Raw genomic sequence first — 13934 nt, 5'->3', positions numbered from 1 at the left:
ACATAGGCAAAACACTCTCTGACATCAACATCATGAATATTTTCTCAGGTCAGTCTCCCAAAGCAATAGGAACTAGAGCAAAAATAAACCCATGGGACCTCATCAAACTGAAAAGCTTTTGCACAGCAAAGGAAACCCAAAAGAAAACAAAAAGACAACTTACAGAATGGGAGAAAATAGTTTCAAATGATGCAACTGACAAGGGCTTAATCTCTAGAATATACAAGCAACTTATACAACTCAACAGCAAAAAAACCAATCAATCAATAGAAAAATGGGCAAAAGACCTGAATAGACATTTCTCCAAGGAAGATATACAGATGGCCAACAAACACATGAAAAAATGCTCAACATCGCTGATTATAAGAGAAATGCAAATCAAAACTACCATGAGATACCACCTCACACCAGTCAGAATGGCCATCATTCATAAATCCACAAATAACAAGTGCTGGAGGGGCTGTGGAGAAAAGGGAACCCTCCTGCACTGCTGGTGGGAATGTAAACTGGTACAGCCACTATGGAGAACAGTTTGGAGATACCTTAGAAATCTATACATAGAACTTCCATATGACCCTGCAATCCCACTCTTGGGCATCTATCCGGACAAAGCTCTACTTAAAAGAGACACATGCACCCGCATGTTCATTGCAGCACTATTCACAATAGCCAGGACATGGAAACAATCCAAATGTCCATCGACAGAGGATTGGATTCGGAAGATGTGGTATATATACACGATGGAATACTACTCAGCCATAAAAAAGGATGACATCATGCCATTTGCAGCAACATGGATGGAACTAGAGAATCTCATACTGAGTGAAATGAGCCAGAAAGACAAAGACAAATACCATATGACATCACTTATAACTGGAATCTAATATCCAGCACAAATGAACATCTCCTCAGAAAAGAAAATCAATCATGGACTTGGGAGAAGAGACTTGTGGTTGCCTGATGGGAGGGGGAGGGAGTGGGAGGGATTGGGAGCTTGGGCTTATCAGTCACAACGTAGAATAGATTTACAAGGAGATCCCGCTGAATAGCATTGAGAACTATGTCTAGATACTCATGTTGCAACAGAAGAAATGGTGGGGGAAAAACTGTAATTGTAATGTATACATGTAAGGATAACCTGACCCCCTTGCTGTACAGTGGGAAAATAAAATTAAAAAAAAAAAAAAAAAAAAAAAAAAAAAAAAAAAAAAAAAAAAAAAAAAAAAAAAAAAAAAAAAAACTATAAATAGAGAAAAAGAATGGAAAAAATTATAAATAGAACTACCATATTACCCTGGGTGGTCTTGCTACTGGGTATTTTATCTGAATAAAATAAAAACACTAATTTGGAAAGATATATGTACCTGATATTCATTGTAGCATTATTTTTAATAGTCAATATATGGAATGCCCATGGATACATACATGTCCATTGATACACACACACATTCACACACACACAATGGAATACTTCTCAGCCGTAAAAAATGTAGGCCATCTTGCCATTTGAGACAACATAGGTGGACCATGAAGGTATTATGCCATATGAAATAAGCCAGAGAGAGAAAGACAAATTCTGCTTGATTTCACTTGTATATGGAACCTAGAAAACAAAACAAAGGAATAAAGAAAATAAAACAAAAGTCATAGATAACAGAGAACAGGTTGGTGGTTTTCAGAGGGAAAGTGGATCGTGATGGGGGAGCAATAGGTAGGGAGTCAATTGTGTGGTGACAAATGGTACCTGTACTGATCATGATGATCATGATATCATGTGTACAATAATTGCATTATGTTTTGTTTGATATCTGAACCTAATAGAATGTCATTTACTAATTTTACCTCATTTTTGAGAAACAATTTCTGCAGGACTGGTTTCCTCTATATGCCATGGGCATGGCCCTAAAAACACGCACACACACACACACACACACACACACACACACACACACAAAGAAAATAGAACACAATTTAACACAGTATACAAAAGTAACTCAACATGGTTTAAAGACTTAAATATAAGGCCAGTACTATAAAACTCCTAGCAGAAAACATAGGCAGAATGTTCTTTGACATAAACTGCAGCAAATCTTGTTTGATACACCCTCTAGAATAATGACAGTGAAAACACAAATAAACCAATGGGACATAATTAATCTCAAAAGCTTTTGCACAGTGAGGGAAACCATTAAAAACAGTGTGTATGATACTTGCTGCTTTGTTCTCAAGGTTGCTTTGGCTATTCATGGTCTTTTGTGATTCCATAAAAATTTTAGAATAATTTGTTGTAAAAATGACATTGGAATTTTGTTAGGAATCTCATTGGATATGTAGATTGCTTTGGGTAGTACGTGCATTTAAAAAATATTAATTTTTCTCATCCATAAACACAAACTATATTTCCTTGTATTTCTGTCTTTCAATTTATTTCATCAATGTCTTAACGGTTTTCAGTGTATAAATTTTCACCTCTTTGGTAAATTATATCAACTTATTTTATTCTTTTTTATTTTTATTAAAAATTTATTAAATTATAGTTGGTTCATAGTGTTGTGTCAATTTATGCTATACAGCATAGGGGCCCAGTCATATATACATATATAATTTTTCTCATACTTCCTTCATCAGACTCTATCCCAAGAGATTGGATATAGTTCCCTGTGCTATACAGTAGGAACTCATTGTTTATCTGTTCTAAATGTAATAGTTTGCATCTACCAGCTCCAATCTCCCCATCCCATCCCACTCCCTCCTCCCTTTCCCCTTGGCAACCACAAATCTGTTCTCTATGTCTGTGGGTCTGTTTTGTAAATAGGTTCATTTGTGCCATATTTTAGATTCCACATATAAGTGATATCACATGGTATTTGCCTTTCTCTATCTGACTTACTTCACTTAGTATAAGAACAGAGAACAAACTTGTGGTTGCCAAAGGGGAGGGAGTGGGATGGGCTTGGAGTTTGGGGTTGGTAGATGCAAACTAATATATTGAGAATGGATAGGCAGGAGTTCCCATTGTGGCTCAGTGGGTTAAGAGCTTGACATAGTGTCTGAGAATGTGGGCTTGAACCCTGGCCACACTCAGTGGGTTAAGTATCTGATGTTGCCGCAAGATACAGTGTAGTTTGCAAATATGGCTTAGATCTTGCATTGCTGTGGCTGTGGCTGTAGCTGTGATTCAAACTCTAGCCTGGGAATTTTCATGTGCCAGAGGCGTGATCCTAAAAGAAAAAAGAAAAGAATGTATAAACAATGAGATCCTACTGTATAGGACAGGAAATTATACCCAATCTCTTGTGACTGAATGGAAGATAGTATGAGAAAAATAATGTATATGTATGTATGACTGGGTAACTATGCTGTAAAACAGAAATTGGCACAACACAGTAAATCAATGATACTTTAATAAAAAATAAATTCCTGTAAAAAAGAGCAGTTTTTCCATTTGCTACATCACCTTGGGTCTCATGGACATAAGCCCTGATGTTTTTCAAAAACAGATAATTTGGAGGCTCATCTTCCACATGCAAGTCTTAAGAACTGTGGTTCCTAATGTAGGCTATGAACCTTTTAATCCTCAAGAAGAGGGTTTGGATTTGTAAGACTCCTGCAGATGTTGGGATGCTGCAACAGAGGTGGGGTTTTTAGCAGGATAGTATCTGAGCCTCTCCTACCTGCCTTAATGTGGTCTTTTGTCATTTGATCTAAACCAGTTTTCCTAGTATTCAGATCTTTTTCAGAGGGAATTGTTCCATATGTAGCTATAGATTCAGTGTGTTCATGGGAGGAGGTGAGTTCAAAATCTTCCTATACCGCTGTCTTGGACCAGCCCCTCTACTATTTAAATATTTGTGTCTAAGCTTCTACATTCTTTTAATTTCATTTTAATCCAAGCAGTCTTGCTTTTAATTGTATCCTCTCCAACTTTCTCTCAAGTTTTCTTTCTACCTAAAGTATGAAACCACAAATACATCTCTGTGTGTCATAATGCATATGATTATGCTTATTTGAAAGAGAAATGTGTAAAGATAACGACACATAGAATAATACACCACTTTATATCTAAACATTTACTTTGGATTCCATAGTAATTTTATTTATTTCTTGAAGCCCTCCTCTGGAGTTATGTTTATTATCCCACATTACCTACAAAAATAAGGATTGAAGCTCAAGGAGAATAAAATTTTCACAATTACATTAACAAGCCTTTAAAGTTATTTTGCCCTTTCCTAAATTATATGAAAACAGAAACATAAGTTTATACTATAATTTTCTATGGTTCATTTATTTAATTAGTTATTTTGTTTGCTTTTTAGGGCCACACTTGTGGCATATGGACTTTCCCAGGCTAGGGGTTGAATTGGAGCTGGAACTGCTGGCCTATGCCATAGCCACAGCAATGTGGGATCTGAACTATGTCTGTGACCTATACCACAGCTCATTGTAATGCCAGATTCTTAACCCATCCTCGTGGATGCTAGTCAGTTTTGTTACAGCTGAGCCACAATGGGAACTCCCCCATGATTCATTTTATTTGTCATTTCAAACTGTGCAGTTTGTAATATGAAATTATTTTCCAATAAATCACTTAGAAATCTAAGGATGCATGGATCAGAGCAGAATTTAGAGCATAAGTAGCTGATTCACAATGAGCAATGATAGGAGATAATCCCTTCTACTTGGGTAGAAATGAAATTGTTATTTATTTATTTATTCTTTTTTAAGGCTGTACCTGTGGCATATGGAAGTTCCCATGCTAGGGGTCAAATCAGAGCTGCTGCTGCTAGGCCTATGCCACAGCCATAGCATCTCCAGATCTGAGCCACATCTGTGACCTATGCTGTAGCTTGTGGCAACATGGGAACCTTAACCTAGTGAGTAAGGCCAGGGATTGAACTTGCATCCTCATGGACACTATGCTGAGCCACAACGGGAACTCCAAAAGTGTCATTTATGGATATAGAAATAGTAGAAGTAAATTATAGTAATTCATACTTGTCATTCTTTTCCTGTAAAATAGAAGATAAACTAGGTATAGAGTAAACTGCTCATATTGGATCAAATGAGAAGGGCACTGTGCCACACACAGCATGGATGAGCCTTAGAAAAGCAATGTAGATTATGTTTGTGAAATGCGTCTGTAGGGTTGTCTTTATTTGTAAATTGTTCATTCTTATTGCTGTATGGAATTCCATCCTGCAAAGATCACAATGTTGATAGGCATTTGAATAGTCAGTCTAGAGCTGCTATGAAGAGTACTGCTTTCAATGATCCAGTATAAATTTCTGCTAAATATCTATGCATTTTTGTTTGGACATACTGGGGGTGAAATTACTGGGTCAGAGACTGTGCATGTATGTACAATTTTATTATATACTGATAATTTTCTAATAATTCATTTCTTTAGCTTTATTAAAAGTCTTGATATTTGGTAATATAAAAAAGAAAAGCAATGTGGAAACTCAGAACTGAGTATAATACATTCATTCAGAGATCAGTGGTGTTCAGAGCAACTCCACACCTTATAGTCTCATTTGGCAATAAAGGTATCATATTAAATAATTTTATTTTAGGATGACCTGTTATGCAGCAATAGCTAATTGATACAATAATTAAAGTGAACAGAATAAGGCAATAATAATTGCTGCTGATTATTCTAGGCATTTGTTCCTATATTTGGAGATAGCTTTCATGGTTACTCTGTAATAGTTCAGACAACTGTAATTTGAAATCTCTCATTGGAGTTCATTTCCAAGTAACCAGAAGAGGTTGAAATGACTGGTATATTTGCGCAGAAAAAAAAATGAAGCTGGTGACTCTGATTCATATGGTTGTATAGGAATATAAGAATTGTCTTTTTAAGTTTTATTATTTTTAAAAATTTTATTGGAGTATATTTGACTTACAATGCTATATTACCTTCATATGTACAGCAAAGTGAATCAGTTATACATATAATATATCTATTCTTTTTTTCTCATATAGATTATTCCAAACTATTGTGTATATATTCAGATGAAGCCATAATTTGAAAAGATACATGCACCCTAATATTCATCCTAGTACAGGTAACAATAGCCGAGACATAGAAACAACCTAAATGTCCATAGACAGAGGAAAGGAAAAAGAAGATGCGGCACATATACACAATGGAATATTATTCAAAATTTCTTTTGAGTCATTTTTTGATCATAAAACATGAATGGAATCCTGAGCATAACAGAAAATATAACAGAGGATAATGATAATGATCATTCATCACCCCTCTTGCAGTTATGACAAAATGTAGAAGGCAGAATATATTTCCATTAGAGCAATGAAAAGAATCAGACAGGTTGAAAGAAATCATACAGGTTGCATGGAAGTTTACAAGCATAAATAGGAAGATAATTCAATAAAAAAATAGAAAAATGCCAATTTTCACTAATATGTGTAAAATTCCCCGTATGCCTGCATGCCAATTCTCCACATTCCAATGAGTAAATACACAGCATGGAAAATAAATATTTAGCGTAGTACTACAATGTATGGATCATAATTTTGCTTCTTCATGTTGAAGGTCATCTGTGATTCTAAGGTCATTTTAGGTCAATCTACATTTTTTTTGGCTTGTAGGGCTGTACCCGGGGTGTATGGAAGTTCCCAGGCTAGGGGTCAAATCAGAGCTGCAGCTGCCAGCCTGTGCCATAGCCATAGCAACATGATATCCAAGCCATATCTGTGACTTACATCACAGCTCAGGGCAATGCCAGATCCTTAACCCACTGAGTGAGGCCAACCAAGGATCAAACCTGCATCGTCATTGACTCTAGCTGGGTTTGTAACCCCCTGAGACACAATGGGAACTCCAGGTCAATCTATTATTAAAACTTGGGTCTTGGAGTTCCCATAGTGGCACAGAGGTTAATGAATCCGACTAGGAACCATGAGGTTGCGGGTTCGATCCCTGGCCTTGCTCAGTGGGTTAAGAATCCGGCGTTGCCATGAACTGTGGTGTAGGTCTCGGATCCCAAGTTGCTGTGGCTCTGGTGTAGGCCAGCAGCTACAGCTCCGATTAGACCCCTAACCTGGGAACCTCCATTTGCTGAGGGAGTGGCCCAAGAAATGGCAAAAAGACAAAAATAAACAAACAAACATACAAACAAACAGACTTGAATCTCAATGAGGACTTCTCTTGCAGACATGTAACTGATAATCATTTTGACAGTGGTTGTGGTAGGCATTGCGGACACTAAGAACAGGATCTTAACGAGGGGAATAAAAAACAATTATCTGCTACAAGTCACAGTAGTATGTGACAGTCTAAATTATAAGAAAGAGAAGTTAAGATAGTGATACACAAATGAATATTGAGTATAAAAGTGAAAATAGTATCTTTGATTTTCCTCTGTTATAAAATATATAAGTTGCCTTAGGGTTTTGATAGGATTAGTACAACTCAAGACACTTCTTTTAGAAAAACAAAAGAAAAATATTTGCTATGACATATGTCACTTAAAAAAATCCATACCCATGTTGTCTTATTAGGTAAATAGGAGTTTCCAAACTTTCTAATATTGGAGTTCCTTTTGTGGTGCAGCAGAAATGAAACTGACTAGCAACCATGAGGTTGCAGGTTTGATCCCTGGCCTCACTCAGTGGGTTGACAATCCAGCATTGCTGTGAGCTGTGGTGTGGGTCGCAGACATGGCTTGGATCCTGTGTTGCTGTGGCTGTGGTGTACACTGGCAGCCATGGCTCTGATTAGACCTGCAGCCTGGGAACCACCATGTGCCATGGGTGTGGCCCTACAAAGCAAAAATAAATAAATAACCCAAATATTTCTAATACATTGTTGAAATAAATTTGGGAAAGTAGGAGTAAAACAAGGAAAAAGCTGTTGGATGTCAGAAAGAGCAGAGAGCTTAATAAAGTGAGTTACATAAATTTAATAGAGAAGTTGCAGTCAAAGAAATGGAAAGTCCAAGAATTTATTTGTCTAAAAAGAGCAAGTTTTACATCCATAGTTTGATTTAAAAAGTTAAAACTTGGAGAATTCCCTTTGTGACTTAGTGGGATAAGAACCCAATGTAATTTCCTCGAGGACACAGCTTCCATCCAATCCCTGGCCCTGATCAGTGGATTAAAGATCCAGCATCACCACAGCTATGGCAAAGCCTGCAGATGCAGCTGGGATCTGGTGTTGCTGTGGCTGTAGCGTAGGCTGGTAGCTGCAGCTTAATTTGATCCATAGCCTAGGAACTTGTATATGCTATGGGTGTAGCCATAAAAAAGAAAAAGAAATTGACAATTTCTGACTTGAGGCTTTGAACATTTCAATAACAGGAGAATCTTCAATTTTATGACCTTTGACCCTTATACAGTTCCCTTCACAAAGAATGCTTTCAGAGCTCTCTTCATGTCTTTATTCCTTAGACTGTAGATGAAGGGGTTCAGCATGGGTGTGATGACAGTGTACATCACTGAGGCTGTCGAGCTTGAATGTGCACTCTGAGTAGCAGCAGAGCTAAGGTACACTCCTAACATCGTGCAATAAAATAAGGAGACAACTGAGAGGTGAGATGCACAGGTGGAAAAGGCTTTATACTTGCCCTGAGCTGATGAGATTCTACGTATGGAGGAAACTATTTTAGAGTAAGAGTAAATGATACCAGCAAAGGGACCACCCCCCAGCAGGACAGCTGCAAAATACATCACTATGGTATTAAGAAAGGTGTCAGAACAGGCAAGTTGGACCATATGATTGAGTTCACAGAAAAAGTGGGGGATTTCAAAGTTTTTGCAGAAGGAAAGTCGCAACATCATCAAGCTTTGTAATAAGGAATTTAAGATATTTATGATCCACGACATCAGGACCAGCAGTCCACAGAGCCGAGGGTTCATGATGACTGTGTAGTGTAGGGGGTGGCAGATGGCCACAAAGCGGTCATAGGCCATCACAGTCAGGAGAAAGATGTCCAACACTGCAAAGAGGATGAGAAAATAAATCTGTGTGATGCAGCCTTCATAAGTGATAGTTTTGCTCTGCATCTGGATGTTCCACAACATCTTTGGGATGGTGGTGGAAGTGAAACAGATGTCTACAAAGGACAGGTTGGATAGAAAAAAGTACATAGGTGTATGGAGGTGGGAGTCTGAGCTGATAGCCAGGATGATGAGCAGGTTTCCAAACACAGTGATCAGGTACATGGAGAGGAAAATCCCAAATATGATGGGCTGCAATTCTGGATCTTCTGAAAACCCCAGAAGTAGAAATTCTGAAATTTGTGTATCATTGCCTAGTTCCATGTGGTGAAGGTGACTTCCAGAAAAGAGAAAAGTGACATGACAAATTTTCACAGCCGCCTGATTTACTCACACATTTGAAATATTGCAACCTATATTTTGTAGTCATTAAACAAAATATTTTACATATGAATATGGTCCTCCATGACACCACCAATATAGAATTTTTGTCCCTATCAACTCTTTCCCTAAAGGGTGATGTATTCTTTAGATTTTGTTAGACATTTTTCATGTATTTAGGAATAAAATTGAGATTTGACCATGATACCAATGTCTAGGCAATGAGTGTAGACTGCTGAAGAGCAAAACAGGGAGAAAGAAAATACAAGAAATAATGAATTCATAGCATTTCAGATGGTGACAGGTATGTAGAAAATGTGAGCTGGTATAAAGGAGAGGGTGACTATGGCTTCCGTTTTTTATGGATATTTGCAATGCTATCTGCAGACAAGGTGACATTTCTACATTGACCTCAAGTAAAAGAGGGAGGGAGATGCAGGATTATGTGAGGTAGTGTGTTCCCAGCAGGGGTAATGTCCAGTGCAAGGAAGATGGTCATTTTCAATGTTCAAGTCAAAAAAGTGAAGCAGGTGTTGCAAGGTGATAGAACATGAGAAAGTGATGAGAGATAGTGTCACACAAATTGAGGATGGAAATGGCCTTTCTGCTACTGCTGAAACCCCAGGACACAGGGACTTCCTATTTCATACTACATATTGCACTTTATTAATCTTATTGTAAAAAGGTCCCAAGAATTGATACTGATTAAGACTTTGATTGAGTTCTGGTTCCAGCATTTTAAGAGTCACCCTGGAATATGTGAGACCTGATATCTCTGTTCTTATGACTGCTTATGCCCCTACAAGTAATCAACACACACACAGAGTGCACTGTGCCTCCTGCATTGTGTTATTTCCATGTCTTTCTCAGCCGTAGTCTTATTGTTTACACTAAGAATGTCTAAACCCAAGTTGGTCTCATCAATGATCTTTCCTTTGTACACTGCAAAAATAGTTCACAGAAATTCCAATTCTTAAGCTTCTCATGGACAAAAAAACCTGGAGCCTTATACTGAGATGGCCATTTTTTTTGTGTTTAAGCAAACATAAAATATCTGTTCAATAAAAGAGAGAGAGTGGGTGAAAGAGAGAGGGAGAGGGAGAAAGAGAGAAAGTGGGAGAGAGAGAGATGGGGAGAGAGAGAGAGAAAGAGGGAGAGAGAGACTGTGAGAGAGAAAGGGAGAAGGAGATAATGAAGAGGAGGAAAAAGATCCAACAAGCTCAGGTGGTCCCTAAGATGCTATGAAGAGGACAAATTTTTGTTATTCCTGGCAACATTCCAACCCTGATTACATTCCCTTGATGCCCAGCAAAAATAATGAGAACAAAAATTAATTTGTCCAAAAGACAAAAATAGTGATATCTTTGTGGTGTCAAACATCTTACATATTGTATATCAAGGATAAAATGAGCAAAGGGGCTAACCAACACTTCACAAAATAAAACATATAAGGTATCACTCAAAGTGGGTACTTTTAGTATCAAGCAACAGAAGACTTGTTTTTCCTATGTCTATCCCATAATTATATGACCAGTTCCTTTTTTATATGGTCAGATAGGGGATATGATTAGTTCCTTTCTCACTTTTCTTCTGTAGAATCTTGCCTTTGCTGTTCTTGGGCTTTGGGTTTTTATCTCTCTCACTCTCTTTTTTTCTTTTTTGGCTGCACCTGTGGCATGTGGAAGTTCCCAGGCCAGGGATCTAACTTAAACCTCAGCAGTGACAATGCCAGATCCTTAAGCTGCTGTGCCACCAGGGGATTCCTTGGATCTCTTTTTTGACAAACATGATGGGCTCACTCTAATCCTGATTCTGGACTTCATATGACATGCAAAGTCATCCCAGGACCGTGTTCTATCAATCCTTCCCACACTGTGACAATTCTGTATTCTTATACTGGTTTTCTCATATGATTGTGCCTGAAGACATGGTCAGAGCACATCTATCTCACTGTATTCTGTTCTCATTGTTAGTTTGGATGAACCAAAAGGTCAGGGACCTCACCTGCTCTGTTTACTTTTGTACTCTTCACAAAACTATGGGGCTATATGTGCTCTTGTATAGAAACACATCTTAGAGTATGAAAAGTTATAAAAAGAGACTAAAGAAAAATTAAAGCAGATAAAAATTAAAAAAAAACTAGTGAGCAAAATTGACTAAAGAACCAACACTAACTGAAACATGATATAACATAAAAATAATGATATCAACATGGGTTAATATTTAATTCAGCAAAGACCTTGATAGAAGAGAATATCACATGTAATGTACCTAGAAACTTCTGACGCATTTCAGATGTTCCATTATTTTTTTATGGAATGATCAGGAGTTAGGTCTCAGTAGTTATGAATGATTACCACATGGCATATTTGTGTTTCCTTTTAGTTGGAAAAATTTGAATTGTTAAGTAAAATCTGGCATAGATGGGTATTTACCCAAAAGAATATGAAATTGGTTTCCTCGGTTACCCAGCTTACCCAAAAGAACAGAGGTAGTAGGTCAGTGTAAGAGTAACCAGTACATTTTAGATGGACATCTGGAAAACTACATATATAATTTACAAGTTGCAAGACCCTCTCCAATAAAGCAAGAAGCTCAGAAGTAGGAAGATAAATATATTTAAATAAAATAAATATGTAATATTTTATATAAAAATATCCTCCAAAACTCAAATAAGAAACAATAATCTGTAGAAATTTTTGAAATGTTTATAATTGTGGAAAATTGGCAAATAATACAGGGGCTTATAATAATAATACTTACAATAAGCAAATCAAAATGGTGATCAAATACGCAAAATTTGCTGAAACTGAAAAAGAGTTTAAGAAAACAAGAAATGTCCTTCACACCCATCAAACTGAGAAATAAATGTAAAGAGCGGACACACTGATTGGGCTTCACATTTTTAAACTGGTAGCAAGAAGAGCATTCTTAATTTTGTCACCAGAAAAATAAAGTCTTACAAGTTTGGGAAACAACCCAAAGACAGCTATCAAAATTATGATAGAGACATTCTCTTAAGTTTTCTCAGTCTCAGTGCTACTGACATTCTGAGCCACACCATTCTCTCTTGATGGTCTGTCCTGTGCCTTGCAAGATGTTTAGTTCATGTCTGGCCTCCACCCACTCCTCTCCAGTATGACAGTCAAATGTCCCTGAACATTGCTTTGTGGCTTCTGGGAGAAAATCCCCCCGATCTGAACCGCAATTTAAACTTAAAATCTCAACATATTTTCTATCATTGATATAATAGCAATTTAAAAGATAGACTATGAAATACTATCAACAGTGTGAGTAGTACAGCCACACTGAATATTATGTAGCCACTGATATAATACTTTAATTAATCAAGCAAACAAGCAAACACAGTGATCTCTTGTCTCTGGACTGAGTTGAATTGGCCTCTCTGATCTTCTCGCACATGGTCATCTGGGTTACCGGACTCACCTGGATGGGAATTATGAGAGAAAGGCCACTGATGGGAGTCTGAATTCTTCCCCAGATGGCTGATGATGGAGACTAAAGCCTTATTCCAAGACAAGACAGCAGAAGGAGTGAAGCATCAGTCCCCTAGCCAGAGTTAGGCTTGAAACAAAGAAAAAAAAAAAAAAAAAAGGCCCTTCCAGCCCAAGACTACACACATGGAGATAGGCAGACATGGAGCTATTTATAGCTCTCTATATCTGTTCATTAGGCACGTTTTCCTCTTGTTATTACAACCTCTAAGCACATAATTCCCCTGTGGAAAACTGTCTGGAAGGAAGGAAAATTTCCTAATTATTCTCTATTCACAAGGGACCAGGGTTGAAGTCAAGAGAATCCAATTTTTTCCCCACTTCTCCATGAAATTGTCTCCCATGCAGATTTCATGAAGATTTCTAAATATCCCAGCACCTTGTCTCAACTCTGAGTTAGAGTTTTCTCAAGTCTAACTGAGGAGTCTGTCTGGATTAGATTTATTGTATCTTCAAATCTTTGACTTGTGACAATCCAAACTCTGAATCTCCAGAAATTTCTCTTCCTTTCAACAAGGGAGGAGAAATGAATTTTTTCTTAATAAACCTTGGGCACTACACCTATTGTCTCCATGACACTTTTCCCATAACATTTAGGAATTCCATGCTTACATCTCTAGTTCAGAGCTTCCATTTAGTCCTTCATTACAAAATGTTTTTAATGCAAAGGGATATATTGAGATTTTAAAAAAATACTTAAACTTAAGCTTAGCACCTTATAGGGACTGATTTAATATTTACAATGTCTTTATGGAAATACATTGAAGAACTCTGTCCTCAATACCAGAATGGGGCTTGGAGTGGTTTATGATCTGGTCAAAGTTAATAGCTGACCTGCTATGGGCCTTATGTTATGGGCCTTAATCTATCAGGTGCTTCTAGTTTCAAACTCTAGGCCAGTATTTCTCAACCAGAAATGATTTTCCCCTGGGATGTTTGTCAGTGTCTGAAATGATGCTGCTAAATATCTAAAAATCCATAGAAAGCAACCTCATGATATATATCCTGCCCCAAATTTCACATTAAAGTAGGACATCTCATAGGATCAGCTCTGTTTCAATAGTGTATACATGA

The 13934-nt window shown here is 37.3% G+C and overlaps 1 protein-coding gene across 1 annotated transcript; it reads right to left on the bottom strand.

Moving 5' to 3' along the window:
* Window positions 1–8355: 8355 nt before the first annotated feature.
* LOC110258794 (olfactory receptor-like protein OLF4) lies at window positions 8356–9189 on the bottom strand. The gene is made up of 2 exons (XM_021082065.1): window positions 8842–9189; window positions 8356–8556 (listed from the first exon to the last, which is right to left on the bottom strand). The coding sequence occupies exons 1-2, from the start codon at window positions 9187–9189 to the stop codon at window positions 8356–8358; spliced, it is 549 nt and encodes a 182-aa protein (XP_020937724.1).
* Between the last annotated feature and the right edge of the window lie 4745 nt (window positions 9190–13934).

Source organism: Sus scrofa, unplaced genomic scaffold (genome assembly GCF_000003025.6).
Source record: "Sus scrofa isolate TJ Tabasco breed Duroc unplaced genomic scaffold, Sscrofa11.1 Contig44, whole genome shotgun sequence".
In the NCBI taxonomy this organism is placed as follows: Eukaryota; Metazoa; Chordata; class Mammalia; order Artiodactyla; family Suidae; genus Sus; species Sus scrofa.
The sequence above is the reverse complement of the archived record's forward strand: the minus strand, read 5'-3'. Positions and strand labels throughout refer to the sequence as shown.

Coding starts and splice junctions, on each gene's coding strand:
- LOC110258794 (XM_021082065.1), bottom strand. CDS start 9,189: ATGTACCTGATCACTGTGTTTGGAAACCTGCTCATCATCCTGGCTATC. Junction 8,557..8,841: donor TGCTGGTCCTGATGTCGTGG/ATCATAAATATC, acceptor TGTGCATCTCAC/CTCTCAGTTGTCTCCTTATT.